The 27,529-nt window shown below is 50.6% G+C and overlaps 1 protein-coding gene across 7 annotated transcripts in view; it reads left to right on the plus strand.

Moving 5' to 3' along the window:
* CPAMD8 (C3 and PZP like alpha-2-macroglobulin domain containing 8) overlaps positions 1-27,529 on the plus strand; it is a 70,815-nt gene that overhangs the window by 23,649 nt on the left and 19,637 nt on the right. For 6 of the 7 annotated variants that reach the window (XR_014305015.1, XR_014305016.1, XM_082707932.1 and 3 more), the window contains exons 14-26: positions 2,846-3,029; positions 3,465-3,640; positions 4,212-4,361; positions 4,751-4,909; positions 6,307-6,449; positions 10,310-10,372; positions 15,473-15,704; positions 16,608-16,761; positions 17,131-17,261; positions 18,750-18,801; positions 24,255-24,553; positions 25,127-25,352; positions 26,925-27,101. Coding sequence is in view for 5 of the 7 variants with exons in the window: in XM_082707932.1 (XP_082564058.1) it covers positions 2,846-3,029; positions 3,465-3,640; positions 4,212-4,361; positions 4,751-4,909; positions 6,307-6,449; positions 10,310-10,372; positions 15,473-15,704; positions 16,608-16,761; positions 17,131-17,261; positions 18,750-18,801; positions 24,255-24,553; positions 25,127-25,352; positions 26,925-27,101 (2,146 nt within the window). In the remaining 2 variants the exon portion in view is untranslated. The remainder of the gene's footprint in view (positions 1-2,845; positions 3,030-3,464; positions 3,641-4,211; positions 4,362-4,750; positions 4,910-6,306; positions 6,450-10,309; positions 10,373-15,472; positions 15,705-16,607; positions 16,762-17,130; positions 17,262-18,749; positions 18,802-24,254; positions 24,554-25,126; positions 25,353-26,924; positions 27,102-27,529) is intronic. The other variant, XM_082707934.1, reaches the window with a different exon arrangement.

The following is a 27,529-nucleotide window of genomic DNA, read 5'->3' on the forward strand; positions in this document are numbered from 1 at the left end:
ATGGCGGGTAACCGAAACCATGGATAAGGGGAGTGGCTGTAGTCGGAACCATACAGCACGCAGCTTTCTGCTTTCTGATGAAAGCATTGCTGCTTTCACTTAACAACATGCATAGAGGGTTCTGCCCTGTCTGTCTGTTGTATGGTATGGACGAATGGTGGTTGGTTTACGCCCTCTTCTCTTTGAGGGTAGATGGGTCATAAAGCACCCTCTGAGCTCCCTTAGCTGAGAGTCCTCTCGACCTTGCTCCCAGGCCTCGCCAGCCCCGTAGACCTCTGGCGCTCCCTTTCCGAGAGTCGCTGCCCGGAGCTGAGGCAGCTGGGATACAGCTCAGAGGAATCATGGCACCAGGGCTGCCCATTTTGGGGGCTTAATGGTCCTCTGCAGGGGTTATGAGAATGAGAAACTCGGATGAGATTGTGCCTGGCTGGGCTGGACATGCTGTTCTTGTTGTAACGCTATTTAAGCAGCAGCGCGTTGTGGGGGTGCTGACCTTGGCGGCTGTCCTGCGGGGGCGGGGATTAGCCTGTCCCCAGGTGCCAGGACTGCAGTTCCTGCTAAGCAGGGACTTGGCTGGGCCACTCAGACTTTCCTCTCGGAGGGACATCTTCGTCCTGCCTGAGTGGGGTCAGCAGGCTTCGGCCCCCTCACCCCCACGACTGTCACCAAGGGGCCCTGGGCACAACTGCAAGGCATTGAGACAAGAGTGGCCCTGCTGGGTCCCGCCTGGGCTCTGGTTTCCCCTTCCTTCAGCTCCGAAGCGCAAGCCAGTCTTTCAGGATTACTGTGATGCCATGCTTTTTTTCTCTTTTCCGACATCTGAAACCCAAGGGGACTTTTGTTGAGGTGTCCTTTTATAAAGTGGATATATACAAACTTAGAAATAATAAAAAATGGTATAACCACATGCCTTTCACCTAGATTTATGAATTAACATTTTGCCTCTGTCATCCATCCTCCCACTCACCACTCACTTGTCCACCTACCCACCCACCCAGCCGTCCACCTGTCCGTCCATCCACACCTCCCCCCACTCAGCCCCCTACCCATCCACCCGCCATCCATCTATTCCCTTAGACTTTTTTTTTTTTTTTTTTTTTGCTGCAACATTGGAAAATAAGTTAGATATCATGATGCTTCACTCTGAAATACTTGAGCATAACATGTCCTAAAAGTGACATTCTTCAGCATGATCTCAAGGCTCTTGTCGTATCTAAGAAAATTATGTTAACTCATGATGCGGTTTAATTGACAGGCAATATTCCCATTTTCGAAGATGTCCCCAAGATGTAACTTATAGCTTGCGTGTGAACACTCGTGCACGACTACACAGTCTTGTGCACACATGTGTAAGTGTGCCACTATTTGCATGTGCCTCTGGGAATGAGCGTGTGTGTGTGTGCGTGTGTGTGCGTGTGCGTGCGTGTGTGCGTGTATGTGTGTGCATGTGTGCACGTGTATGTGCATGCATTTTAGGATCCATTGACGTGTTGCGTTGGGCTCTCCTGTGTCCATAGTTGCTCTTGATCGGGAACAGTCCCTGCCTCTGCTTTTTCATTGCCTTGACTTTTGTGAAGAATTCAGGCCCGTGGTCTTGTAGAGGATCCCACATTCTGCATTAGAATCAGGCAGAATGGCTACATCTGTGCTGCTCTCGTGGGGTCCCGGCAAGAGGCACAGATTGAGAACGCACCACCGTTGCTGGAGCTGATTTTCCTCCGGGGTGTGGTCTGATTCCTCCCGCTCTTTCCCCTTGCGGGGGAGACTGCTGAGTAATCGGGGTGACCATCTGAGATCCGAGCCACAATGTCCTGAGGCCCCAGCAAACTCCTTCTCACCCCCCTGCTGTGCCTTTAGCGTCACTGACAATTCATTGCTATAGTCCATTATCGCCAGAGGCGCTGCGTGATGGCGGCTCTGAATTCTGTCCTTCCTTCTGCGTTTATTAGCCGGTGTTCCTCTGTACAAAGAAAGAACTTTCTGTCCCTCCTCCCTACGGTTGTTTTTGTTGCTGTGCAGTGGTTCAGGGTATGTTATTGACTTAGGGACTTAAAAAAAAATTGCTCAATATGTTCTAATTTGTTACCCTACTTTCTTTATTTTAAATTTTGGAATAATTTAAGGTTTTTAGAAGAGTTGCTCAGACAGTGCAGGGAGATCCTGCATATCCTACTGTCAGCTTCCCTGCTGATTTTAAGTTTTAGGAAATTGTCTTTTCACTGTTGCATTGTGAGAGTTTTTTTATGTGTTCTGGACCCTAGATCCTTAGCAGATCTGTGAGCAGGGATGCTCAGGGTCTGGGGTTTTTATTGGGGGGCAGGGATGGGCCGTTGCAAAGCCCTGGCTGACCACCTGCATAGCTGACCTCAGTCCTAGTCCCTCCAGACGTGACACTGATACAATGTGATGTAGCACCCCTGCCCCAGCTCTCATAAATTATATTATCAGTATCTGGTGTGGCCTTAGGCCTTGGGTAGACAAAGATGCTTACCAGGCAGGGCATTTCAGAGACTTAGAGATCTCCTCTGGGGGGTGAGGGGATGGGTTGGGGGACAAAGGCCAGACCTCTCTTTGGGCCAGGTTCACTTCTTTGCTGCACCCCACCCCGTCGAGAGCTTCCACACTGGTGGTATGCTCCGTCCTTCTACAGCCCTGGTCGCAGAGCCACGGCTAAGGCTGCCACGGGGGCACGGCCACTGCCCACTGCCACGATGCCCCATTCTCGGCTCGGAGGCCAGAGCCCCTGCCCCAGCCATGTCCTGGCCTCCCCGTGGCCCCAGAGCAGCTATCTGTCCCAGGCTGTGGGGTGCCAGGCAGGGCTCCCCATGCTGCGTGTCTCCCCCAGGTCGGAGAGGAAGCGCATTTCGCCGTGAAGTCCACGTGTCCCTGCAACTTCACCCTGTACTACGAGGTGGCTGCGCGGGGCAACATCGTGCTCTCGGGCCAGCAGCCCGCCCCCATCACTCTGCAGAGAAGCCGGCGTGCGGCCCCAGGGGCCCCCATTCGCGTAATGCACCTTTCTGAGACAGGTGAGCCCGGACCCCGGCAGGAGTTTCTCGTTCCTTCTGAACCACTGAGACAGGGGCAGGTCACCCCAGAAAGGAGGGATAAGCGGGGCTCAGCTGGATCACTCTCCCGGCGCTCTGCAGGGGGCTGAGTAGCACCTGGCCCCGCCCACTAGATGCACTCCCAAATCGTGACAGCCCAAAGTGTCCCCTGGGGCGGCAGCACGGCCCTGGCTGAGAACTGGTGACCAGCGGAATCCTATCCGCCCCCATCCTTGTAGGTTTCCATTCCCTTCTAGGTGAAGTAATGGGGGTGTGAGTATCCATGGAGCTCTTGCCCGGGGGCCAGCCCCTCCCCCTGCGGTGCCCCATGTCCCCTTCAGGGCAGCCTGGGGCATTGGTGGTCCCATCATGGGCTGCTGGATTCTCATGCCTCTCCCCACCTTTGACTGGTCCTAGAGCCTCCTCCTGCTGCCCCTGCAGCCGAGGTCAACGTGTGTGTGACCTCCCTCCGGCTGGCCGTGAGCCCCAGCATGGTCCCCCTGGGCCGCCTGCTCGTCTTCTACGTCAGGGAGAATGGAGAAGGGGTTGCCGACAGCCTCCAGTTTGCCGTTGAGACCTTCTTTGAAAACCGGGTAGAGCATGGGGAACTAGCCAGGGAAGCAGGGGGGGCGGGGACAGGGAAGCGCTGTCCGGGGGTGTCTGTGCCCAGTTGGGCTGCATATGGCTGCCTTTGGGATCCCAGAGGGTGTCCGAGGCGGGATTGCAAGGGCTGCCCTGCCTTCAGGAGTAATTATGACACAAGTTGCCATAAGTTGAGGAAAGTTCCCCAGAGGGGGATTGCATTAAACCCACAAAGGGAAAGCGGTCCACTGTTCTCTGTCCCCACTGGGTTCCAAACCTAAGGGACACTGCTCCAGTCCCCAGCAATGGGCTCAGCCTTCTGCCCCACCTCTCTGCATCCTTTGAGAATGGCTGCCCTAAGCCCTCAGCCAGCACCTGTCTCCCCCACCTCTCCCCTCCTCTCCCATCCTCTGCATAGAATGTTCCAGTTCCACCTGCCTTGTTCCTAGCACTCTGCCACCTGGCCTTGTCCTTGCCTGGGCAGCAAGGCCATGGTCCCCACTGAGCTGGTGAGGGCCAGCGCTCATTGGCAGGTGGAGAGGTTGGCCAAGTTCTGGATTTCTCTGCTATGTTTGGGTCCAGGTTTCACTGACGTATTCGGCAAACGAGACCCAGCCTGGGGAGGTTGTGGACCTGAGGGTCAGGGCTGCGAGGGGCAGCTGTGTGTGTGTCACTGTGGTGGACAAGAGCGTCTATCTGCTCAGGTCTGGATTCCAGCTGACTCCGGCGCAGGTGCGTGGGGGCCCTCGAGCATGGGTCTAGCACCCCCACAGCGGGGTGGGGGGGCGGTTCTCCCTTTCCAGTAAATGAAGGGCCTCAGATGAGTCTAGATTCTTTCTTTCACTGGGGAGCCCAGTCCCTGATGGATTCTTTGTGAGTTGAAAGATCTCGGAGTTAAATTCATCAGATTCTTGCGATGTAACATCGTCCAGGCTTTACCTCTCCAGCCCCTCTGCCCGTCTTTAGAAGGGGCCGGTGACACCAGTGCCCAACACCTAAGATGGTCTCCGAGTGATATTCGTGGAAGGAGGTTGAGATAGGAACACACCAGACCCCCGAGACCCGGTTGGGGTTGACAAGAAACCTCCAGTCAACCAGGCCCTCTCTCCCTTTGCCTGTAGGTCTTCCGGGACTTGGAAGAGTATGATGTTTCTGATGCCTTCGGGGCATCCCAGGATGATGGGTCTTTCTGGTGGGCCGGACTGGCGGCCCGACGCCGGCGCTCCTCCATCTTCCCATGGCCCTGGGGCAGCACCAAGGACTCCGGGTCTGCCTTCGCTGTAAGGACAGGTGGTTTTAGATCCACCACCCCCTTCCAAGTGCCTCTCACTATGGAACACAGAAGGGACACAGAGATCGTCAGGGGGGGTGTTTCCAAATTTTTATTGGGGCAGCACTAATGTTTGACTTTCCTAGATGGAGCCTCCCAGTTTGCACAGCAGACGGGGTGCAGAACGGTATGAGTGTTGACCGATAACTTGAACTTGGGAAGGAGCAAAGACCTTAGGGTGCTTTGCTGGAAGGAAAACCTTCACCCTGGGAGCAGACAGGCGCCTACCCCAACATTTGTAGCTCACATCCGTCCTCCTCCTTCTGAGCTGTGGGGGCTGGGGACCCCAAGGGTTGCAAGCATCATTCTTGATCATGCCGGGAGCCCGCTGGCCGTCTCCACTCGAATGCACGGCCCATTGCGGCTGCTTTTCATCCCAGTTTTACAATCATTTAAAATGCATCCTTTTTCTCCTGTTTTTATTATGGAAGATACTCAGAGAAAAGTTTGAACAAATTAACAACACCTGTATGCCCACCACCCAGATTCCACAATTAACATTTTGCTACTGTAGCTAGAAAGTGCATTCCACATCTCTGTATCTGTATTGACATGCGTATCAGCCACACATTTGATGAAAGCTGGCAGCTTTTGGAATTAACAGATGATGCCTCAGACTTTACATTCCCTGTTCCCGAAGGAGAGCTGGCCAGCAATTGAGTTGCTCTCAGTATTTTTTTTAAAGATTTTATTTATTTGAGACAGAGATAAAAAGAGAGAGAGAGAGAGAAAACATGTGTGCACAAGTAAGGGGAGGGGCGGAGGGAGAAGCAGTTTCCCCGCTGAGCAGGGAGTCCCACGCAGGACTCGATCCCAGGACAGGGCTGGATCCCAGAACCCTGGGATTGTGACCTGAGCTGAAGGCAGACGCTTAATGACTGAGCCACCCATGTGCCCCCAAATGAACCATTTTAAAGTGGGCAATTGGGTGGCATTTAGGACACTTACAATGTTGTGCAAGCAGCACCTCTGTCTAATTCCAGAACATTTTCATCCCCTCAAGAGGAAACTCCATCCCCACGAGCGGTCACTCCCTGCCCCCGGCAACCACGAATATGCTTTTTGTCTCTATGGATTTGCCTGTTCTGGATGTCTCCGGTAAACGGAGTCCTATATGTGGCTCTTTGTCTGGGTCGTGGATGTGCTGGACTCCCTGCTGCTCTGCTCTGCACAGTCGCTGGGTCCCATGATCCCTTCAGCCTGGTCACCAAGCCCAGAGCAGAGCCCTGACTCCCCCAGAGCCACAATGCAGTGGTGATGTTGGGCTGGGAGCCCCAAATGGATGGAACCGTTGGGGCCGTCCTGTCCGCTTGCCCACCTGGGTTCTGGGCATTGTCTGTTGCTTAGGAAACAGGCCTGGTGGTGATGACCGACCTGGTGAGCCTGAACCACCGCCAGGATGGCGGCCTGTACACCGACGAGGCTGTCCCTGCCTTCCAGCCCCACACAGGGAGCCTGGGGGCTGCAGGCTCCTCTAGGCAACCCCCCAGGTAATTGCCACCTCACGCAGGGCTGTCTGACCTCGTCCTGTGGACCTCGGGGGCTGGATGGTTATAGCACCCCTTTCCCTTGGTTGTTATAATGGAAAATGTCTTCAGAGAATGCTTGCTGTCCCCTGGGGGCAAAGTCACTACTGACCATACCTGGCCACACCTGACTATGTAGGGGGTGGGGGTGCAGAGGAAGGTGCATCAGGAGCAGAGCTCCCTGGGACAGAGGGTTTGGGGTGGAGAGGTAAGGTGGGGTTTGACCCTCCCTCTCCCAGGGATTCTGCTTAGAAAATTCTTTCTATTTACCTCTTTCCTCCACCTAGTCCCCCCTCTCCCTTCTCCTCCTCTCTCTTCCCTTTTTTCCTTCAAGTTTCTGCTTTTTTGAGTTGGACACCAAGTAATGCTTTTCAGTGTCTTGTTTTAACTCAACACATTTAAGCCTTTCGAAGGTTATGAATTTCCCTCAGAGTGCCGCTGTAGCAGCACCCAAGTTGTGCTGTGAAGCATTTCCATTCCGGCTTGGTTCCAAAGAGGTGCTAACTTTTTTTGCACAGGGACTTATCCAGAAGTGGATCTGTTTTAAACTTTCAGAGTGATATTTAAATTATTTTTAATTTGTTTTATAAATTTGTGTCAATCATGCATTATGGCCGGTGAATGTGGTCTTTGTTATCCACTGTCTGGTTCTTCCTTTGGAGGCTTTTTGTGTGGCCAGATTTTGTAAAGACTTGTGTCTTCTTGAAAAGAAGACCCCAGGCCCCATCCACTCTGCACAAGGCTCCTCATGCATACTTGAGTCAAGCCTACAGATGGGGAAGCCCAGATCTTTCATGTTCTTCTTACTTCTCATTTGTCTGTTTGCTGACTTCTCGATGACAGAGAGAGGGGTTCACATCTCCCCTTAAGATTTGTGGCTTTGTCCTTGAAGTCCTGGAAAGCTTTGTTTTGCAGGTGGTGGTGTGTTTCTCCTCTCTCCTGTCTCATCTTTCTCCCTCCCTTCTCTCCCACCCCCTTCTTCGGCTGCCTCTCTCACTCCCTTCTCAAGCCCAGCTGTCAGCCAGCGAGCTGGGGAAGGGGGAGTGTTCTGAAGACATTGACTCCACACTGTCGCTGGCTTTAGGGACTGGCATGGGGGAGGCAGGGCTTGGCTTTACTCCTTCCTGCCCACTCCTGCAAGAGGGATGCAGAACCAAGGGGCTGGGGCTGGGGTCTGTGTGGACAGTAGTGCCACAGGATCTGGTATCTCTGGAGACCCTGAGGTTAGGCCCCACATTCCTCAGTCCTTGTTCTGAGCCAGAAGTGGCCTGGGGACCCCCCACCCTGGCAGGCCTGTCCACAAAAGCCCTCTCCATCTTTCACACCCTCTCCATCTAGACTGAGGTCCTGGATACTTTGTTCTCCTGGGTTCTTCCTGCCTGGGCTTCACACTTAGCAAGAGTGTGGCAGGCCTATGAGGGTCCTAGTTTCTAAACTCCACATCATGGCATGGGCAGGCCAGTCTCCCCATTGGGTACTTGGGATACATATGGAGGCATTTCTAGTACGTAGTTGGGTGAGGGCCTTCACCCTCCAGACACCGCCTCGGGGTCCCTGCCCTCTTATGGCAGGTACCCCAAGAGCTTGGCCTAGAGTGGGCATGAAAGTAATTTTCTGAAACCTCAAACCACGAAGGCAATTGTAAATCCCAGTGCAGAAAGGCATAAGATATGCCTTTAAAAGGAAGTGTCCATGCATTTTTGTAATTGGTTTACACATCCATACATCCGTATTCTGAGGACAAGATATTTTTCTTAACCACGTGCATTGGTTGAAACTTTTTAAGCAGTGTGAAGTTTACATAATTAAATATAAGTCTCTCTCCTGCCTCTGGATCCTCCATTCCCTTGTTTAGAGACAACCATGGTCAATAATTTCTTAGATTTCTAGAAATTTTCTGTGCATACACAAGGATATTTTTAAAGATTTATTTATTTATTTTAGAAAGAGAGAGAGCGAGAGAGTGTGCATGAGCAGGAGGGGCAGAGGGAGAGGGAGGGAGAATCCCAAGCAGACTCAGAGCTCAGTGTGGGGCCTGATGCAGGGCTTGATCCCAGGACCCTGAGATCATGGCCTGAGCCAAAACTAAGAGTCTGATGCTTAACTATGTCACCCAAGTGCCCCTATATGAGGATTTTTAAAAAAGATTTTATTTATTTATTTGACAAAGATCACAAGTTGGCAGAAAGGCAGGTGGGAGGAGGGGGAGGCAGGTTTCTTGCTGAGCAGAGATCCTGATTTGGGGCTCTATCCCAGGACCCTGGGATCATGACCTGAGCCAAAGGCAGAGGCTTAACCCACTGAGCCAACCAAGCATCCCAGGATTTTTTTTTAAGGCAATGAGAGATGGGACGCCTGGGTGGTTCAGTTGATTATGTGTCTGCCTTTGGCTTGAGTCATGGTCCCAGGGTCTTGGGCTCAAGCCCCACATTTGGCTCCCCGCTTAGTGGGGAGCCTGCTTCTTCCTCTCCCTCTACCCGCTGCTCCCCTGCTGTTCTCTCTCTGTGTCAAATAAATAAATAAAGTCTTTAAAAAAAAAACAAAAGCAATGAGAGAACACTATAGGACTGTTCTGAGCCTTCCTTTTCAAAGTCAATGATAAGTCTTGGAAATGGATCCATCTCAGTGCACCTCCGCTGACCTCACTCCCTTAGACTGACATGTAGCATTCTGCAGCATGAACGTACTACCAGCCAATTAACCTGGTCACCCTCCTGATGGAGATTTTTGGCTGCTTGCCGCCACAAACCAGCCCTTTGTCCTGCAGCCTGTGTCCATGAGTATTTCCAGGGCGCAGTCCTTGGAGAGATCCTGCAGGTTGAAAGGATGTGGAGCATTTTTAATTTTGAGAAGTTCTGCCAAATTTCAAGTAAGGCTCGGTTTTATTATTGTTTTTATTTTTAAAGATTTTATTTATTTGCCAGAGAGAGAGCACAAGCAGGGGAGTGGCAGGCAGAGGGAGAAGGAGAAGCAGGCTCCCCACTGATCAGGGAGCCCAATGCGGGATTTGATCCCAGGACTCTGGGATCATCACCTGAGCTGGAGACAGATGCTTAACCAACCGAGACACCTGGGCATCCTATTATTATTTTTTTCTAATTATTATTTTAAAGAAGAAGACAGTGCTTGAGGAAGGTGGGCTGTGAGGCTCCTGTGAATGAACCCAGGTGCTCTTTAGGAAACAGGGAGGGGCTGGGGGCTCAAAGTGAGATATGGAAAAACATGGCAAACCCGGGGCAGGGGGGAATTTAGCAAAGGGGAGGATGCTGGCAGGGGGGTCCCTGTGACTCTTCTTACCTTCTAAACTCAGGATGTGAAGTGCCACTGTTGAGTAAGGGTGATTCTGTCAAACCTTTGATGCACCACTTGTTCAAATCCTTATCAAGTAGAATGTTAACCCTGCCAGGTAAAAGAATTAGTGGGTTTGGGGCACCTGGGTGATTCAGTGGGTTAAGCCTCTGCCTTCGGCCCAGGTCATGATTTCAGAGTCCTGGGATTGACCCCCGCATTGGGCTCTCTGCTTAGCAGGGAGCCTGCTTTCCCCTCTCTCTTTGCCTGCCTTTCTGCCTACTTGTGATCTCTGTCAAATAAACTAACAAAATCTTAAAAAAAAAAAAAAGAACTGGCAGGTTCTGTCCTAATCAACTAGAGTGTTAATTGACAACCAAGAGAATTAAGCCACGACTCTGTAACCAAGTCCAGTGTTAACCTTTCCAGGTAAGACTTCCTGTGTTATCTTTTACTTGGGTAGAAGTTTACCTGTCCGGTATGGAATTAAGGTAGGTCCCACGACACTTTCTCATTTCTTTTCTAATTTTTCATAGAGCAGAGAAGAGGAAAAGGACCTTCTTCCCCGAAACATGGATTTGGCATTGTCTGAACATCAGGTACAGTGAGCTTTTCTTTTTTCTTACAGTAAGATGCCGTTTCTTCGCTGTGTTTGCGGGCTGACTCAGAGGCACTCAGGCAAGTCCAGATCATTCCCAATGGGTTTGCTTTCAGATCTGACATCAGCATCTGAGTCAGACTTTGGGCATCCTTTTCCAACACATAAAACTCAACGCCATGAAGTCAGCCCCAAATCCCGCTGTGGCCTTGGACATCTGCTCAGGAAATATGAAATGCAGGGTCTTTGTGCCTCTTACAACTCCCACTTGGGGTAACTCTATCTGCTCTGTTTGCATAACGAGCTCATTAGAACGATTACAGTTCCCTGGAACATGAATTTGACCCCCCCCAACACCCCGCTCACTCCTCAGGGAACTCGGGCTCCTGCCCACTAAACAGGCTGCTTTTCTCAGCATATTTCCTTTCCACTTTTCCCCCCCATTTCAGTCCTTTCTGAAGACGCCCTGCTGTGTCAAATTCCTGCCAGATGCCGTTGGCTTATTTTTTTCTTTCAATGCTCATGATTCGTGTCAGAACACCAATGTACCAGTAGAAGGTCATGGTAGCTTGCCCTGGGAAACTGGTTAGGCGGGAAGGTCAGAGGCCCTTCTGGTCCGTGGGTGGGCTTACTGCTGAGCTGGGCCCCCTTTCTAGGCACCATGGCATGAGGGCATCACAGAACTGAGCTCCCAGTGGGGGGCTCCTGAGTCTGCTTTCAAAAAGATGTGTGTGTCGCCATTATGGGAAGACTTCTCATGGTCAGAACAGATCCAGAGGACGGAGTTCCATTCTAGGGGTCTAAATCTAAGACGGGCTGTCCATTACCTTTCAGAGGTATCAGATGTATCTACGTTTTCTGGGGGCCGATGTTTTTGGTGCTGGGTGATGTTTTTGGTACCAGGGTTGACACCTGGAACAAGGTGGACACTCGGGTTGCTTCCACCTTTTGGCGCAGATAAATAACCCTGCTGTGAACACAGGTGTGCAAGGATTTCTTTGAGACCCTGCTTGCAGTTCTTTGGGGTGGATACACAGAAGTGAAATTGTTGGCTCATATGGTAATTCTATGTGTAATTGTTTGAGGAACCACCATCCCGTTTTCCACAATGGGTGCACTGTTTTACACTCCCACTAACAGTGCACTAGGGTTCTTCTTTGAATATTTGATAGGTTTTGGGGCACCTGGGTAGCTCATTTGGTTAAGCGTCCAACTCTTGGTTTTGGCGCAGGTCGTGATCTCAGAGTTATGGGATCAAGTTCCACATTTGGCTCCAAGCTTGGCTTGGAGTCTGCTTGGGACTCTCTCTTTCTCTCTCTCTCTCTGCCCATCCCCCTCACCACTAAAATAAAATAAAGATTAAAAAAATTTTTTTTAAATGTTTGGTAGAATTCACCAGTGAAGCCATCAGGTGCAGGGCTTTTTTTAGTAAAGAGATTTTTGGTTATTGATTCAGTCTCCTCACAGGTCTGTTCAGCTCTAGGTCTGTTCAGATTTTCTGTTTTCTTTGTAATTTGGCCTTGATTGGTTTTTGCATTTCTAGGAATTTGCCCATTTCAACTAGTTTATCCAAGTTCTTGGTGTACAGTTGTTCATGTACTTTTTAATAATCTTTTTATTTCTGAGAATGGGTAGTAATGTCTCCACCTTCATATTTTAGTAATGTGAGTCTTCTTTTTATCCTTTGTCTAATTAAAAGTTGGTCAGTTCCATTGATCTTTTCAAAGAACCAACTTTTGGTTTTGCTGATGCTCTATTTTTTTATATGTTCTTCATTTATCTCTGCTCCAATCTTTGTTACTTCCTTCTGTTAGCTTTGGGTTTAGTTTGTTTTTCTTTTTCTAGTTCTCTAAACTGTGAAATAAGGTTGTATATTTGAGATCTTTCTTCTTTTTTAATGACCATATAACTATAAATTTCCCACTTTAACATGGCTTTTGCTGCATCCCATAAGTTTTGAGATGTTATGTTTTGTTTTCATTCATCTCTGGGTATTTTACAATTTCTTTTGTGATCTTTTCTTGGATCCATTGGTGAATTAAGAATATATTATTTAGTTTTCACAAATTTGTAAATTTTCCAGCTTTCCTTTTCTTACTGACTACTGAGACTTCATTTGTGGCCTAATACACGGTCTGTCTTGAAGACTGTCCCTTGTGCACTTGAGAAGAACGTGTGTACTGTTGTTGGGTAGACTGTTGTGTGAATGTCTGCTGGATCTAGTTACTTTATTGTGTTAAGTCTTCTACTTGCTTACTTATCTTCTGTCTGGTTGTTCTGTCTGTTCAGAACGAGATGTTGAAGTCTCCCATTTATTACTGGAGAGCTATTTATTTCTTGTTGAGTTCCATTTACGTTTACTTCATATATCTCAGTGGTCTCTTATTAGGTGCATACATGTTCATAATTGTTATATTTTTTCACTGTACTGAAGCTTTAATTAATTAATATATTATGTTCTTCTTGGTCTCTTTTAGCCCTTTTTGACTTAATATCCATTATGTCTGATATCAGGCTAGCCGTACCTGCTCATGTTTGGTTACTATTGACCTGGCATATTTTTTCCATCCTTTCACTTTCAACCTACTTTTGTCTTTACACTTTCAACCTACTTTTGCCTTTGAGCTAAAGTGAGTCTCTTGTGGACAGCAGATAGTCAGGTCATGTTTTTTAACCCACTCTGTTGATCTCTGCTTTTTGATTGGAAAGTTTAATCCATTTACATTTAATGTAATTACTCATAAGGAGGGCCTCACATCTGTCATTGTGCTGTTTGTTTTCTCTGTGATTTATGGCAGTTTTGAGATGACAACACAGTGCAGGGGACCTAGCTCAGTCTACACCGAGGGGATCAGGGATGGCATTCTGGTTCCAGCACCCAGGATGTTCTGTCCTCTGCTCTGCCCACCTCCCCTCTGTGAGTTTTTGGGGGTAGTCATAGTGCACCTTGTAGCTCCCTGTCCATAGCAAGAGCCCAGCCAGGCTGGCAGGCAGCTCCCATTCTTGTGGTTGTTTCTTGGTTATTTCCAGCAGAGGGAATAGCCAGAGCTTGGTGGGCAGAGCCAGGTGTGGTGTGGGTGAGAAAGCAGTGGGTAACCCTGAGCAGTTGGGCTAGGCTCAAGGGTCAGGATGCCATAAAGTGGGATAGGCTGGAGCTTTCAAGAGCTCAGCTGAGCTGGAGAGAGGGAGAGCTGAGCTGTCAGGTGTCAGAGTGGCCAATTCAAGCAAGACAAGGAGTTGCAGTGAGTGTAATGGTGAAATCTTTCATGATGGCCATGAGAGTATAGCCAGACTCCTCCTGTTCTGCTTTCCCTACAGAATGTCACACCTCACAGGTGGGTCAGACATGGGGTTGTCTTGCTGCAGAGGGAGCCTTGGGCAAAAGGCAGTTTTATGGACCCTGGCATCGGAGGAATGGAGGGAGGAGGGCGGGCTCAGAGTGGGAAAGTACTGGGTGCTGAGCCAAAGAGGCAAGAAATGCCTTCAAGATTTCCTCCCACTGATAAGGAGACCTTGGCCATGGTCTTCAGACCTAATGACCTTGGGGCCTAGGCAGGTCCCTTCAGAGGCCACAGTTCACTGGCTGTGCCACGAGCCTTCGATGGGGAAGGCAGCGTCCCCTGGTGGCTGCCAGAGAAAAGCCTTTGTAATGGCCTGTGGTCAGGCCTCAAAGAATCAAAGTGTTTTTAACTGGGAGTTGAGCTCCATTGGGGCTGTGGGACAGGGAGGCTGGAACAGGGTGAGTGGGTGTCCCCTGGGTGGGGGGTGGGCGGGGGTAGGGTGGTAGCATCCAGTGTCCACAGAGAAGTGAGCTGTGACCATATGAAACTTAAAAATGTCCTTCCTTAAGGACCAAAAAACAATAGCGGGTGATCTTCATAGAGGGGAGGATGGAGGCCCTAGGCTCTGGGGGTTGCTGTGTGCCTTGGGCTGGGGGTGGGGTCTGGCCACCCAATGAGGGCCACCTGGGTCAGGCTCCTGGGAAGCAGACGGAGGCCAGGCAGGTGAGTAAGAGACAGCCGGACCCCTGCTAGGCCGGGAGCTGTCTGGGCTTTACGTCTCCCCCCAAGGACTCTTATACCAAATACTAAGATAAGTCTCAAAAGGCCGTTCTGGAAATGCAAAGGAGACCACAGAGTTTGTCCTCCTGAGCCATTCCGGAGTGATCAGGGGTGCCCCTGGCGGGGGGTAGGGGGATCCTTGGGCCATGAGTGCTAAGAAAAAGAGGCCACGAGCCGCATATGGAATTTCTGATCCCTCGTGCCCCGTGACAAAGGGTGAAAAGAAACAGGCAGAGTGCACTCGGATCATGTATGTTACTTAACCCGATAGGTAGCCGCAAACGTTATCGTTTCCACGGGCGATCGATCTAAAAATTCTTGATAATTTTGCCTTTGTTTTGTGCGGCGTGAGTTTCTGATAGCTGCTGTCACTAAGAGCCGCGGACTGGGTGACTCAGAACAGAGACTGATTCTCTCACTGTTCTGGAGGCCAGACGTCTGAGATGCAGCTGTGGGCAGGGCTGTGCGCCCTCCGAAAGCTCGAGGGGAGAATCCCTCCGGGCCTCTTCTGGCTTCCGGGGGCTCTGGCATCCCCCCAGCTTGTAGCTACATCCCTCGCCTCTCCGCCTCCGTCTTCTCCTCTGCCATTGCCTTCTGAGAAGGATACCCATCATGAGATTGGGGCCCCCCTTCCTCCAGCCTGATCTTCCAACTAATTTCATGTGCAAAGGCCCTATTTGCAAATAAGTTCACGTTCTCAAGTACTGGGGGTTAGGGCTTGGACGCATCTTTCTAGGAGACACAAGCATGTCTCAAATGACCGGTCCCCTCAATTCAGTGTCTTTTTCCTCCTGAACCGGGTGGGGCGTGCACTACCAGAGTCGCCACAGCTGAACCCCCGTGGCCCGTGGTCTTGTGTCTCCAGCTGTCCTGAGGGCCATTCGTGTTTCTGATTCTATGAGTGGTGCATAAATGCTTTTTTCCCAGTTCCCCGGCCACCTCCCGCCCCCCCTCCCCCGGCCTTGCTATAGACCCCAGCCCCTCCTGGCTGCCTCGGCCTGGCCCTAGAGAAGGGCCCATGGTTGTTCATCCTTCTGCAGTGACCCATCCGGCGAGGAGACGCTCAGCGTGCAGGTCCCAGACTCCATCACCAGCTGGGTGGGTGAGGCCGTGGGTCTGTCCGAGGCCTGGGGTCTGGGGGTCGCCGCACCTGCCCTGCTGAAGACCTTCAAGCCCTTCTTTGTCGACTTCACGCTGCCCCTCCACGTGGTCCGCGGGGAGCAGGCCAAGATCCCGCTCAGCGTCTACAACTACATGGGCACCTGTGCCGAGGTACTAAACCCGCCCTTCCCCCCACAGCCTTCCCTGTGCCTGGGGGTCTGGGTGGGGGGCGGGGCACCCATGATGTCAGGAGGCCAGGATCCGGGGGGCTCAGCCTCAGCGGCTTGGAAGGGGACAGAGCATCTCTGTAACTGGGGAGGGGACCGTGGGAGGGGCAGCAGCTGCGTTTTCGGGGAGGCAGGGGCCAGAAACCCCGGAGGTCCGCAAAGCAGGCACTCACCATCCCCGTTTGCACACGCACACTTGCCGATACTGCCACGTTCCACCTGTTGGTGTTTCGGTGTCCACAAACATCAGGGACAGTGGAGTCACAGCGGTTACGGGTTGAATGGGTCAGCACATGCCAAGAACAGTGTCCACAGAAGCGCCACCGCCCTTGCTGATGCTGTGGGGGCTGGGGGAACCAAGCAGGGACCCCAGGCTTCTCCCGAAGGAAGTGGAAAAGGCCACTCTCTCCGCCTCTTGGAGCTGCCGTAACAAAGCGGCGTGATCTGGGAGGCTGAGAACCATAGACATGGATTCACTCACAGGTCTGGAGGCCAGAGTCCCAGGCCTCGGCATGGGTAGGGCGCGTTCCTCCCCGCGGCTCTGCGGGAGCTCCCTCCCGGGCCTCCCACTGCCCAGCTCCAGTCTGTCTGCGTGTGGCCTTCCCTCACGTGTCTTCCCTCCGTGGACATCTTGTCTGTGGGTCCTCTTCGAAAGATCCCAGTCCTGTTGGAGTAGGTAGAGCCTAACCTCACTGTGCAGAGACCCTGTTTACAAGTAGGATCACGTCGACAGGTGCCCGGAGTTTAGGACTTCAAAATACCTTCTGGGAGCCACCCTTGAACCCATAACAGCTACCCTGAGGGGATGGGCTCAGGGCTGACCTTGAAGGGCTGTACACCCCTGCAGGTGTACGTGAAGATCTCGGTTCCCAAGGGCATCCGGTTTGTTGGGCATCCTGGCAAACGCCACCTGACCAAGAAGATGTGTGTGGCCTCTGGGGAGATGGAGCCCACCTGGGTGGTTCTGTCCTTCAGTGACCTGGGATCCAGCAATGTCACAGGTGAGGCCCCGTGCTGCGTCACGCCTCTCCCGCTCCGGGCCACCAAGGCGTCCGCGAGCTGAGCCCAGGCACAGGTGAGGGGTGGGCAGGGCAGCAGACGAGCTCAGGAAGGCAGCTGGGGAAGCAGGCTGGGGGGCAGGTACTGGTCAGGGCAGTCAGGGCACAGGGTGGGGCGGTCCCCCGGGTGGGACCCGAAGCTTCACCTGGGGGGAGCTGAGCTTAGGTGCCACACCAGCTAGTGCGCATATATGCACACAACATGCCTGCACATGCAATCACGTGGCCTGAGGGGGAGGGACGATACGGTTCCCTGGGACGGGGGTGGGCGCCTGTTCTGACCGCACGCCCTGAGCGCTCCGATCTCCACAGCCAAAGCCCTAGCTTACGGAGAGGTGAGCTGCTGCCGGGAAGGGAAGGCCCTCAGACACCTGGAGGAGAGCTTCGGTGACAGGCGGGTCCCTGCTGGGAGGGATCACATCAAGCGCAGTGTGATGGTTGAGGTAAGTCCATGTCCTTGCTGAGGACCCTTCGCCAGGGCCTGATTCCATCAACCATGGTGTGTCGGCTTCACTGGGGTGTATGGTCCCCGCCCAGGGCTGGGGCAGCCCCCGTGGGTCCTGCTCTCAGTCTGGGGGTGGGTGAGGGGTCTCTGCATCTCCTCGCTGGGGGGCTGCAGCGTCTGGCCCTCCTCCCGTGTGGAGTGGGGCTTGGCAGAGCGGCCTGGGACTGGCAAGGGCTGTGGGGAAATGTCCTCTGACCCCCACGTTGACCATCTTAGAGGACAGTGTGCCTCAGTCTCCGACTTCCTGTTTGTCACAGTCAATTATGGGGGTTGTGACCTGGTATCTGGAGGGCTGTCACTGGAACGCCCGTGCAGAAAGGACACAGAGCCTAGAGCGGAGGGGCCCAGGGATTGGGGTCTTACTGACACCCCCCACCCCGGCTGGGAATCTAGGATCTGCCACTTAGTGTGGGCTGGGCACCTGTCTTGATATTCCAGCGCCGCTCCCGAAGTCGGGGGTGCTCACACTCAGCCCGCAGCGTGGCGGGGGGTCGGGGGCTCGGGGAGAACGCATATGATCCCTCGCAGTGCTGGGTGTGCGGTAGCAGCGATGCGCCGTATTTTGGGTGCTGCTTGGACACATCGGGACTCTCTCGCTACACCGAGAGTGCCCAGCAGTGCCAATAAAGCTCCTCAGCATGTCTGCCCCTCCCCTGTGGCCCAGCTGCAAACAGCTGCCCTCCCTTCTGCCTGTGGTCCGGGCAGCACGCAGCACACGCCATTTCGGCACACGCCCTTTCCCTCGGCCCTTCCTCCCGTTCACGCCGCTGGGCAGCCTGCTTTCTCTGCAGCATCTGCTGGTACAACCTGTGCAGGCCGTTCTGGGCACAGGAGGTGACATTGAAGCATCAGAAGACCTGAGAGGTCAATGCCAATAACTGAAGCGTGAACCGGAAAAATGGATTTCTGAAGCAGGAGGTGGCCGATGTGTGGCTCGATAAAGCGGCAAAAACCCTTCTCCCGCCCCTCCCCGCAGGAGAGCTCCGGGTGCATGGGTGGTTTGCTGGATCGGTTATTTGGCGGACACTCGTGCGACACTGCCTGCCATCTGCCGGGGAGGAAAGTGCAGATGACAGCAGCGTACAGTGGGGGAGCAGGTGACAGTTGGGACCTACGGGATGGAGGAGGAGCCAGGCTCCGCAGTTAGCCCGGGAGACGGGGAGGGCCAGGTCCGAGTGTGCGGCAAGCATGATGAATTTAGGAGCAATTGGCACATTGGTTTGACTGGAGCCTAGAGAAGGAGAATGAGACTCAGTTTCCCCACCTGGGCCTGGGAGGTAGGCAGCCTGATACCTGGTACCGTGTACATGTGACATCAGCATCACCTTGCAGGGTCCAGACTTGGAGCCGCTGGCGTGGGAAGGCGGCCGCTCCCCTGTGCCAACCACCCCTCCAGCACTCAGTTCTCCCCGTCTCTCTGTTACAGCCGGAAGGAGCCCCCCGTGTGTACACCTACAGTGCTTTCTTCTGTCCCAACGGTGAGTCCCTGCACCCGCCCTGCCGAGGACTTTGGCCCTTATCCCCACACTGTCACAGCTCTCCCCTTATTCAGCAGATGCCCGCCCTTCCTGGGCTCAGAAGACACAGCAGTGGAGAACTGAGATGTCCGGGCTGGTGACAAGCACGAGCCAGAGTGAGGGCTGGGCATCCCCCCGCAGAAAGTCCATGAATGTGGACTGGAGGCACCAGTGAGAAGATAGCAGGCAGGAATAAGGCTGTCTGTAGGGCCCTGGGTGAGGGGCCTAGGATCCAGGCAAGGGAGGTCTTAAAGTCACATCACGGGAGAGCTATGGGAAGCAAGGCTGACCCAGAATCCGGGGCCTTAGAGAAAATAGGAAATTAAAGCGGGTTCTAGAAGGTGTGGGATTTGGAGTCTGCTTCATTCCCCTGAAATCAACATTGTACTTGCACCTGATCCATGAAAAGGAAATGGTAACAGAGTGCCCAGTGCACTCCCCTGCCTTGGTGGAGTCAGGGAAATGCTAAGCAGAACGTGATCCCAGGCTGCCAGTGGGAGGGCCTGCCCTCTCCCTGTCCAGTCCCTCCCAGAGGAACCATTTAGCTTGGAGCTCAGGCTTGGCCTGGCACGGGGCAGTCACCCAGCAGGCTTTGGCAGGGGACAGAGCTGAGGATGTGAGCTGGAGTCTCTGGGGGTCACCATTGCCAAAGTTATTTAGCACAACAGGTCCGGCGACCACCCACTCTGGACACAGACTTCCTCCTTGACCTGTTCCCCTTTTTTTATATTAAATAACAATATGATACATATATGCTCAAATGATTTTTGACAGAGGTGCAAAGGCGATTTAATGAAGGAAGGATAGCCTTTTCCACAAACAGTGCTGGAGTAGTTGGACATCTATCGGCAAAACCATGAACTTTGACCTCAAGGTCCCACTTTATAAAAGAATTAACTCAAATGGATTGTGGACTTAAATGTCAAACTATACAATTTTTAGGGAAAGAATTGGGAGAAAATCTTTGGGCTCTAAGGCTAGGCATAGGGTTTTTAGATATGATATCAAAAAGCATGACCCATAAAAGGAAACTGATGAATGACCCTCATCAGAATTAAAAACTGCTTTGCAAGGGGCACCTGGATGACTCAGTCGGTTAAGCATCTGACTCTTGATCTCAGCTCAGGTCTTGATCTCAGGGTCATGAGTCCAAGCCCTCTGGTGGGCTCCATGCTGGGTGTGGAGCCTACTTAAAAGGAAAAAAACTACTTAGCGAAAGATGCTGTTAAGAGGAAGAAGATACAAGCTACAGACTTGTAGGAGAAAATCTTTCCAAACCCAGATCTGACAAAGGACTAGTATTTCGAATATATAAAGAACACAATCCAATTAGAAAGTGGGAGTTGGCTCAGTCAGTGGAGCATGTGACTCTTAATCTCAGGGTTGTCAGTTTGAACCCCATGTTGGGTGTAGAGATTATTTAAGAATAAAATCTTTTTTTTTTTCATTGTTGACAAGGTTTACTTGAGTTGTAGAAATTTCCCTCATTTTAGCCTGTACTCCCCTATTCAATCTTGACTTCCACAGTGACACAGACAGAAAGTGTGAGGATTTTTTTTCTTGCATCTCTAGTGGAAACCTTAGCAGCAAAGAATAAAATCTTAAAAAAAAGAAAGGGGGGAAAAGAAATAAACAGTTCACCCAAGAAGATATATCGGTGGCAAATAAGCACATGGAAAGGTGTTCAAATCGTTAATCATTAGCAAAATGCAAAGTAAAGCACCATGAGTTATCAATGCACACTTACCTTAAAATTTACTTAAAATTTTAAAAGGTGACCACAGTAAATGATGGCTGGGATGTGGAGAAAAGGGACCATTCATACTTTGCTGGTGGGAATTGTAAAATGGTATGGCTACTGCCAGTAGTTTCTTAAAAAGCTAGACATGCTCCAAGCGTTGCACTCAGACATTGCACTACTAGGCATTTTTCCCAGAGAAATGAAGATTTCTGTTCACATAAAACCAGTACACAGACATTCATGTCAGCTTTATTTGTAATAGCCCCAAACTGGAAATAGCCTAGGTATCCTTCAGCAGATGAATGGTTATACAAATTATGGTTCATTCATACCTTGGAGTGCTAGTCACTGGTAAAAAGAAATAAACTAATGATTTATGCAGCAACTTAGATGAAGGGGATTGAGGGAAAAAAAAAAACCTTCAATCCCCAAAGAGTCCATAAATGATTCCATTTATGATATTTTTGAAATGACAAAATTTTAGAAATAGAGGTCATATTAGTCTTTGCTGAGATGGGGAGGAAGGTTGGGGATATGGTGATCAAGGACAACAGGAGGGACTCTGTACAAATAAAATTGGGGAAATCTGAAGAAGATTGGATGATGGATTGTATCAAGGTCAATATCCCAGTTGTGATACTGTGGTAGAATTTTGTGAGATACCACTGAGGGAAACTGGCTCAGGAAGACACAGATCTTTCCATATTATTTCTTACAATTGTCTGTGAATCTATAATTAAAATTTAAATTAAAAACATTTTTTAAAGTGATACTGGTGTGGGGCACCTGGGTGACTCAGTCTGTTAAGCATCCAGCTCTTGATTTTGGCTCAGGTCATGATCTCAGGGTTGTGAGATTGAGCCCTAAATCAGGATTCTCTCCCCCCATATGCCCCTTCCCACATCGCTCTCTAAAACAACAACAACAACTATGACAAAAAGTGATACATGTGTACAATTACTTTATGATTGCACTCTTATGAGGTTTTTAGAGAAGTCAGAATCATAGAGACAGAAAATGGAATGGTGGGAGCTGGGGCTTTGGGGAGGAGTTGGCAACTTAGTGTTTAATGGGGACAGAGTTTCGTTTTGCAAGATGAAAAGAGTTCTGGAGGTGGACAGTGCTGACATTTGCACAACATGACTGTAATTGATATCACTGAATTGTACACTTAAAAAATGGTTAAGATGACAAACTTTAAATTATGTATATTTTACCACAATTTAAAAAATTGGGAAAAGACAAAGCAATACCTTTGTAATACAGGGAACTTAGACAGAAGGAAAAAATATCTCTTCTTGTGACATTTTGTTGTATTTGGTTTCATAGGGTTGATTGTTGTTTGTTGTAACATAGTTGTAACTCATGAACTATATAATTCTGTGTTCTGCCTTGTTCATTTAACACATCCCAAGCCCTTTCCCTTGTTATTATAGAGTCTTTATAAACAGCATTTCAAAACAGTTTCAGTATGTTCTATCAAACAACTGCTCCCAGGGCACTTGGGTGACCCAGTCAGTTAATCGTTTGCCTTGGACTCAGGTCATGATCCCGGGGTCCTGAGATCGAGTCTCGCATCAGGCTCCCTGCTCAGTGGGGAGCCTGCTTCTCCCTCTGTGTGCTGCTCCCCCTGCTTGTGCACTCTTTCTCTGTCAAGTAAATATATAAAAATCTTAAAACAAAACAAAACAACAACAATAACAAAAGACTGCTTGATAATTTGATCATTATGGAATATTTTGAAATGTTGGACACTTATATATATGGTTTCTATTTTCACATCATAATTTATGCTAGGCTGAATATATATTTGTATTTGAAGTAAAGTCGGCAGTATTTTTAACATCTTTATGGAGGTATAATTGACTACAATAACTCACACGTATTTTAAGTGTACAGCTGGTAATTGTTAGCATGTGTGTACATCTGGGAAACCATCACAACTAAGTTAAACCCAAAGTTATGCTCCCTTGTCATCATTCACCCCTGTCTACACTTGTCACTAAGGAACTACTGACCTGCCTTCTGTCTCTATAGGTTACTTTGCTCTTTCTAGACTTTTATATAAATGGAATCATATGAATGTACTCTTTTTATCTGGTTCCTTTCACTGAGCATAAAAATTTTGAGAGGCAACCATGTTGTGTGTATCAATAATTCAGTCATTTTAAGGCTAAGTGGGACTCCGAAGAATGGATGCTTTGCACTTTCTTTATTCATTGACCTGTTGGTGGACATTTGAGCTATTTCCAGTTTGGGGCTGTTTCCAATAAAGCTGCTATGAATATTTGTGGACAAGTTTTTGTATGAGTAATATGTTTTTCTTTCTCTTAAATCAGTATCTGTGAGTGGAATAGTGAAATCAAACAGTAGGTATGCATTCAACCTTTTAAGAAACTGTTGCAGTTTTCCAAAGTGGTAGTACCATTTTGCATTCTCGCCAGCAGTGTGTGAGAATCACTTCCTCATTCTCCTCACCCACACTTGGGGTTGTCCGTCTGATTAATTTTAGCCCTTCTAATAGGTGTCTGATGGTATCTCGTTGTGGTTTTAATGTGCATTTCCATCATTCAAGCATCTTTTCATGTGCCTGTTTACTATTGGTGTATAGATATATTTTTTTCAGTATAGTGCCTGTTCAGATCTTTTAACATTTATTTCAATGAGTCTTGGAAGTTTTAAAAAAATATATTCTGGATACAAGTCCTTTCCCAGATAAACGCTTCACAAAGACATTTCTCCCAGTGTGTGGCTTGTCTTTTCTTTCACTTAATAGTGTCCTTCAAAGAACAGAAGTTTCTCATGTTGATGTGGTCCAGTTGATTAATCTGTCTTTTTATAGATTATGCTTTTGTTGTACCTAAGAAATCTCCAAGTCCTACGTTCTCTCCTCAGAGTTTGTAGTATTAGGTTTTATGCTTATAAAATGGCTCTGATCCATTTTGAGTTGATATTTGGGGACCATGCAAGGTATGGATTGGAGTTCCCTTTTCTGCTTCTGGGTAACTAGCTGTTCCAGCACCATTCGATGGAAAGATTTTTGCTATTGAATTGCCTTCATGCCTTTGTTGTGGATCAATTGTTCATGCACATGTGGGTCCCATTCTGGACTCCCTACTCTGTCCTGTTGAGCACCTGCTGTGTTAACACCAGTACCACACTGTAGTGATTTCTGCAGCTTTCCATCAAGTTTCAATGTCAGAGGTGTGAGTCCTTCGACTTGGTTCTTTATCAGAGTTGTTTTGACTCTTCTAGATTCCTGAAGTTTTCATATAAATTGTGGAATCAGCTTTGTGATTTCCCCCAAAAGACCCTGCTGTGTTTTGATTGGGATTGCAGTGAATCTGAACATTAGTTTGGCGAGTAATGAATGCATTTGCTGTGTCTTCTGACCCACAGACGTGGTCTAACTCTCCTCCGATTTAGGTCTTCATCAGTTTCAAGAGTCTTTTGCAGTCTCCTCCTGCATACAGTCTTTGCACATCTTTTGTAGGATTTAACCCTGTGAGCATTTCATCTTTTGCATGTTGTTGGCAGAGCTGTCATTAAGCCAACTCTGTTTGCTGTTCCTCAGGCCCCCTGTGGTCCTGATTCTAAGCTCTGGGCACAGACAGGGAGAAGCAGGATGCCTCCAGGGGCGCCCTCAAACCCCTCTCTCCTTCCCTCCATCCAGAGAGAGTCCACATCTCCACACCCAACAAGTACGAGTTCCAGTACGTGCAGCGGCCATTGTGTCTCACCCATTTTGATGTGGCTGTGCGAGCCCACAATGATGCCCGCGTGGCCTTGTCTGCTGGGCCCCAGGACACAGCAGGCATGATAGAGATCGTCCTGGGGGGGCACCAGAATACCAGATCCTGGATCTCCACCAGCAAGATGGGCGACCCTGTGGCCAGCACACATACGGCAAAGATCCTCTCCTGGGATGAATTCAGAACATTCTGGATCAGCTGGCATGGCGGGTTCATCCAGGCACGGCTGGGCTCACGGGGGTGGACGTGGGAACCTCATGCTCCCATTTGCTGCCTCCTGCTCTGTCCAGCTGTGACAGGGGGTGGAGAGGAAGCAGGGTAAACACAGGGCACCACCTCAGGCTGCTCACAGTCTGCCTGGAGTCACTTATAGGAATGTAGGGATCTGGGATCTGGGGGATGATGGGTGGTCATGGAGAAGGAAAGTGGATATAAGCAGGTAAAACGGGGGCTGGTGTATTTTAGGGGCCAAGCAAAGGCGACATAAAGAAGGAGCAGCTCACACAGCTTCCTAGAGGAGGGACATAGTCAGACGGGGTTTTGAAACATGAATAGTTCACCAGGCAAATTGGGGATTGGAGGATGTTCCAGGCAGAGAGAATAGCATGTACTAAGGCCCAGAGATTCCTGGGAGCCCGAGGACTTTGGAACCTATAGATGCCATAGTTGTGTCTCTGTTGTTCATTGAATGTGTGAAGTGACCTTCAGTTTCCCTGTAGCCCGTGTCCCTGCTGCCTGAGCACCACTGTGTGCTTCCTTCCAGCAATCCAGCAGCCTTGGCCTCTTTTTCCAGGTTGGCCATGGTCCAGAGCCTTCCAATGAGTCTGTCATCATGGCCTGGACCCTCCCCAGGCCACCAGAGGTCCGATTCATCGGCTTTTCCACTGGCTGGGGCTCCGTGGGTGAGTTCCGCATCTGGAAGAAGGTGGAGGTGGACGAGAGCTACAGTGAGGCCTTTACCCTGGGAGTCCCGCACAGCGCCATCCCTGGGTCTGAGCGGGCAGTGGCCTCCGTCATAGGTGCGTCTGCCCTATAGCCTGGCTGGGGGAGAATGGGGGCAAGGACTCAGGCCATGGGGCAAGGTGTCCACTCCAAACTTGGCTTCGCCATCAGCCTCTACAGGGGATCTGCTTCCAGCCCCATACCCACTCACCCGATAAGCAGCTTCTGGTGCTTTCTCCATGCTGGGGCAGATGCAGAGATGACGCCAGCCCTGTCTTTGAGGCCTTGTCAGTCTGCCTGAGGCTGGTCCAGACCCAGCCTGACCAAAGCCTGTGTGAGGCAACCCCAAGGGGTGGGTAGTGGATTCTGTGAGGACAGTGAGTGTGGGTGATGGGTGAGAAAGCAGAAAGTCTGGGTGAAGTCAGTGAGGTGCATGGTGGAAAGTGGGGGTCCTGGTGAGGGGGCAGATATCCAGAATGTTTGCTGAGCAGGAATAAGTGGCTATGACTGGGAGTCTGTAGGGTGTGGTTGTCTCCTGTACCCCAGGAATGGAAAGTGGGGACTGCGTGGTCAAAACAGTGCTGGGTATTGGAAGAGTGAAGAGAGGGCAAGAGGCCGGGAGGGGCACACATACCTGAATGTGGGGGTCTTGGGTCTCTCTGAGATCAGAGGACAGAAGCCCTGGGGCTCAGACAGGTTGGTGGTTGTAGCCAGATTAGAGGCTGTGGGAGTTTGTGATTTCTGAGGTAGGAGATCAAGTAAGAGATGGCTTCAGGGGTCAGTGGCCTGAGTAGTGGCATAGAAGAGCAAGCAGATGGGCAGGGATGGAGATCGGGCAAAGGCCAGGACCCCTGTGCTAGTGCTTTCAGCACAGTGGGATGGAAGGTGGAAAATAAGCTGGGAAGCCCAGAGGAAAGTGATGAGAAAGTAGGCAGGATCTGCCATGGATGGAGGCTGCAGGAGCAGTGGAAGCCTTGGTGGGGCAGGAGGAAAAGCCAAGGAAGGAAGAGAGGTGTGATCAGGGAACAGCAGTTCTGGAGAGCCCATCAGCCATGTAGGGTGCAGAGAAGCCAAGAAGAGGAACACAGAGTGCTGAAGGGAGGAAAGCACAGGAGAAATAAAAAAGAAAAAAGGAACTGAAAAATATACCAACAATGTAATTTGTATGGAAACTTAAAAAAAAATCTAAATACTCGTGGTTGAAGAGAAAATCACATTTCCTGTTGGAAATTAGATTAAAAAAATATTTAAAATGGAACCATAATGGCTGGGTTGATCTATCAATATTTGTGGGATGCAACCAAAGTTGTACTTAGAGGAGAATGTATAGCTTTAAATGCACCTGTTTTAAAAGCCACAAAGAAATGAGCATTCAGCATAATGAAGCAGTAGAGAAAGAACACCAAGTTGAGACTAAAGAACAGAGAGGGAGGTGTGTAGGAGAGTTCCAGGGGATGGCTGCCAAAGCCAGGGTCCCCTGTGGGCTTAGTGGGCACGGGGAACGGTCTGGTCCCGAAGGCAGCACCCGCGGTCAGAGAGTGGGTGGCCGGTGTTGGGCGTTAGGCCGCCCTGGGGAAAGCTGTCGCCAGGGCAGCCAGGGCCCCAGCTGAGGCTGGCCCACAGTCCAGCTCTTGTTTCCTCCCCTCCAGGAGATGTCATGGGGCCAACCCTGAACCACCTCAGCAACCTCCTGCGCCTGCCCTTTGGCTGCGGAGAGCAAAACATGATTCACTTTGCACCCAACATCTTTGTCCTAAAGTATCTGCAGAAAACCCGGCAGCTCAGCCCCGAGGTGGAGCAAGAGACCACGGACTACCTGGTACAAGGTACCAGGGGTTGGGTGGGGGGGGTGCTGCCGGGGTGGGGGGGGGGGCATGGGGAGGGAGGCAGCCCACGTGCCCGGCACAGCAGATGTGGAAGGGACCCAAGTGGGTGAAAGACGCCACTCGGGGTGGCCCTGTCTGGTCACTGTTAGCAGGAACCCAGTGTCTGCCCCGGTTGGGACACAGCTCTGAGTGCCAGGAGTCAGCAATGGAGAGAGAAATGGCGTCTATTAGAAATGCAGATTTTTTTTTTTTTTTAAACAAGAAGAGCAGCATAGGATGCCTCAGTGGCTCGGTTGGTGAAAGGGGTGCCTTTGGCTCAGGTCATGATCCTGGGATCCTGGGATCAAGCCCCATGTCGGGCTCCCTGCTTAGCGGTGAGCTTGCTTCTCCCTCTCCCTCTGCCACTCCCCCTGCTTGTGCTCTCTCTT

The sequence above is a fragment of the Mustela nivalis genome (genome assembly GCF_964662115.1).
Source record: "Mustela nivalis genome assembly, chromosome: 1".
NCBI classification, from domain to species: domain Eukaryota; kingdom Metazoa; phylum Chordata; class Mammalia; order Carnivora; family Mustelidae; genus Mustela; species Mustela nivalis.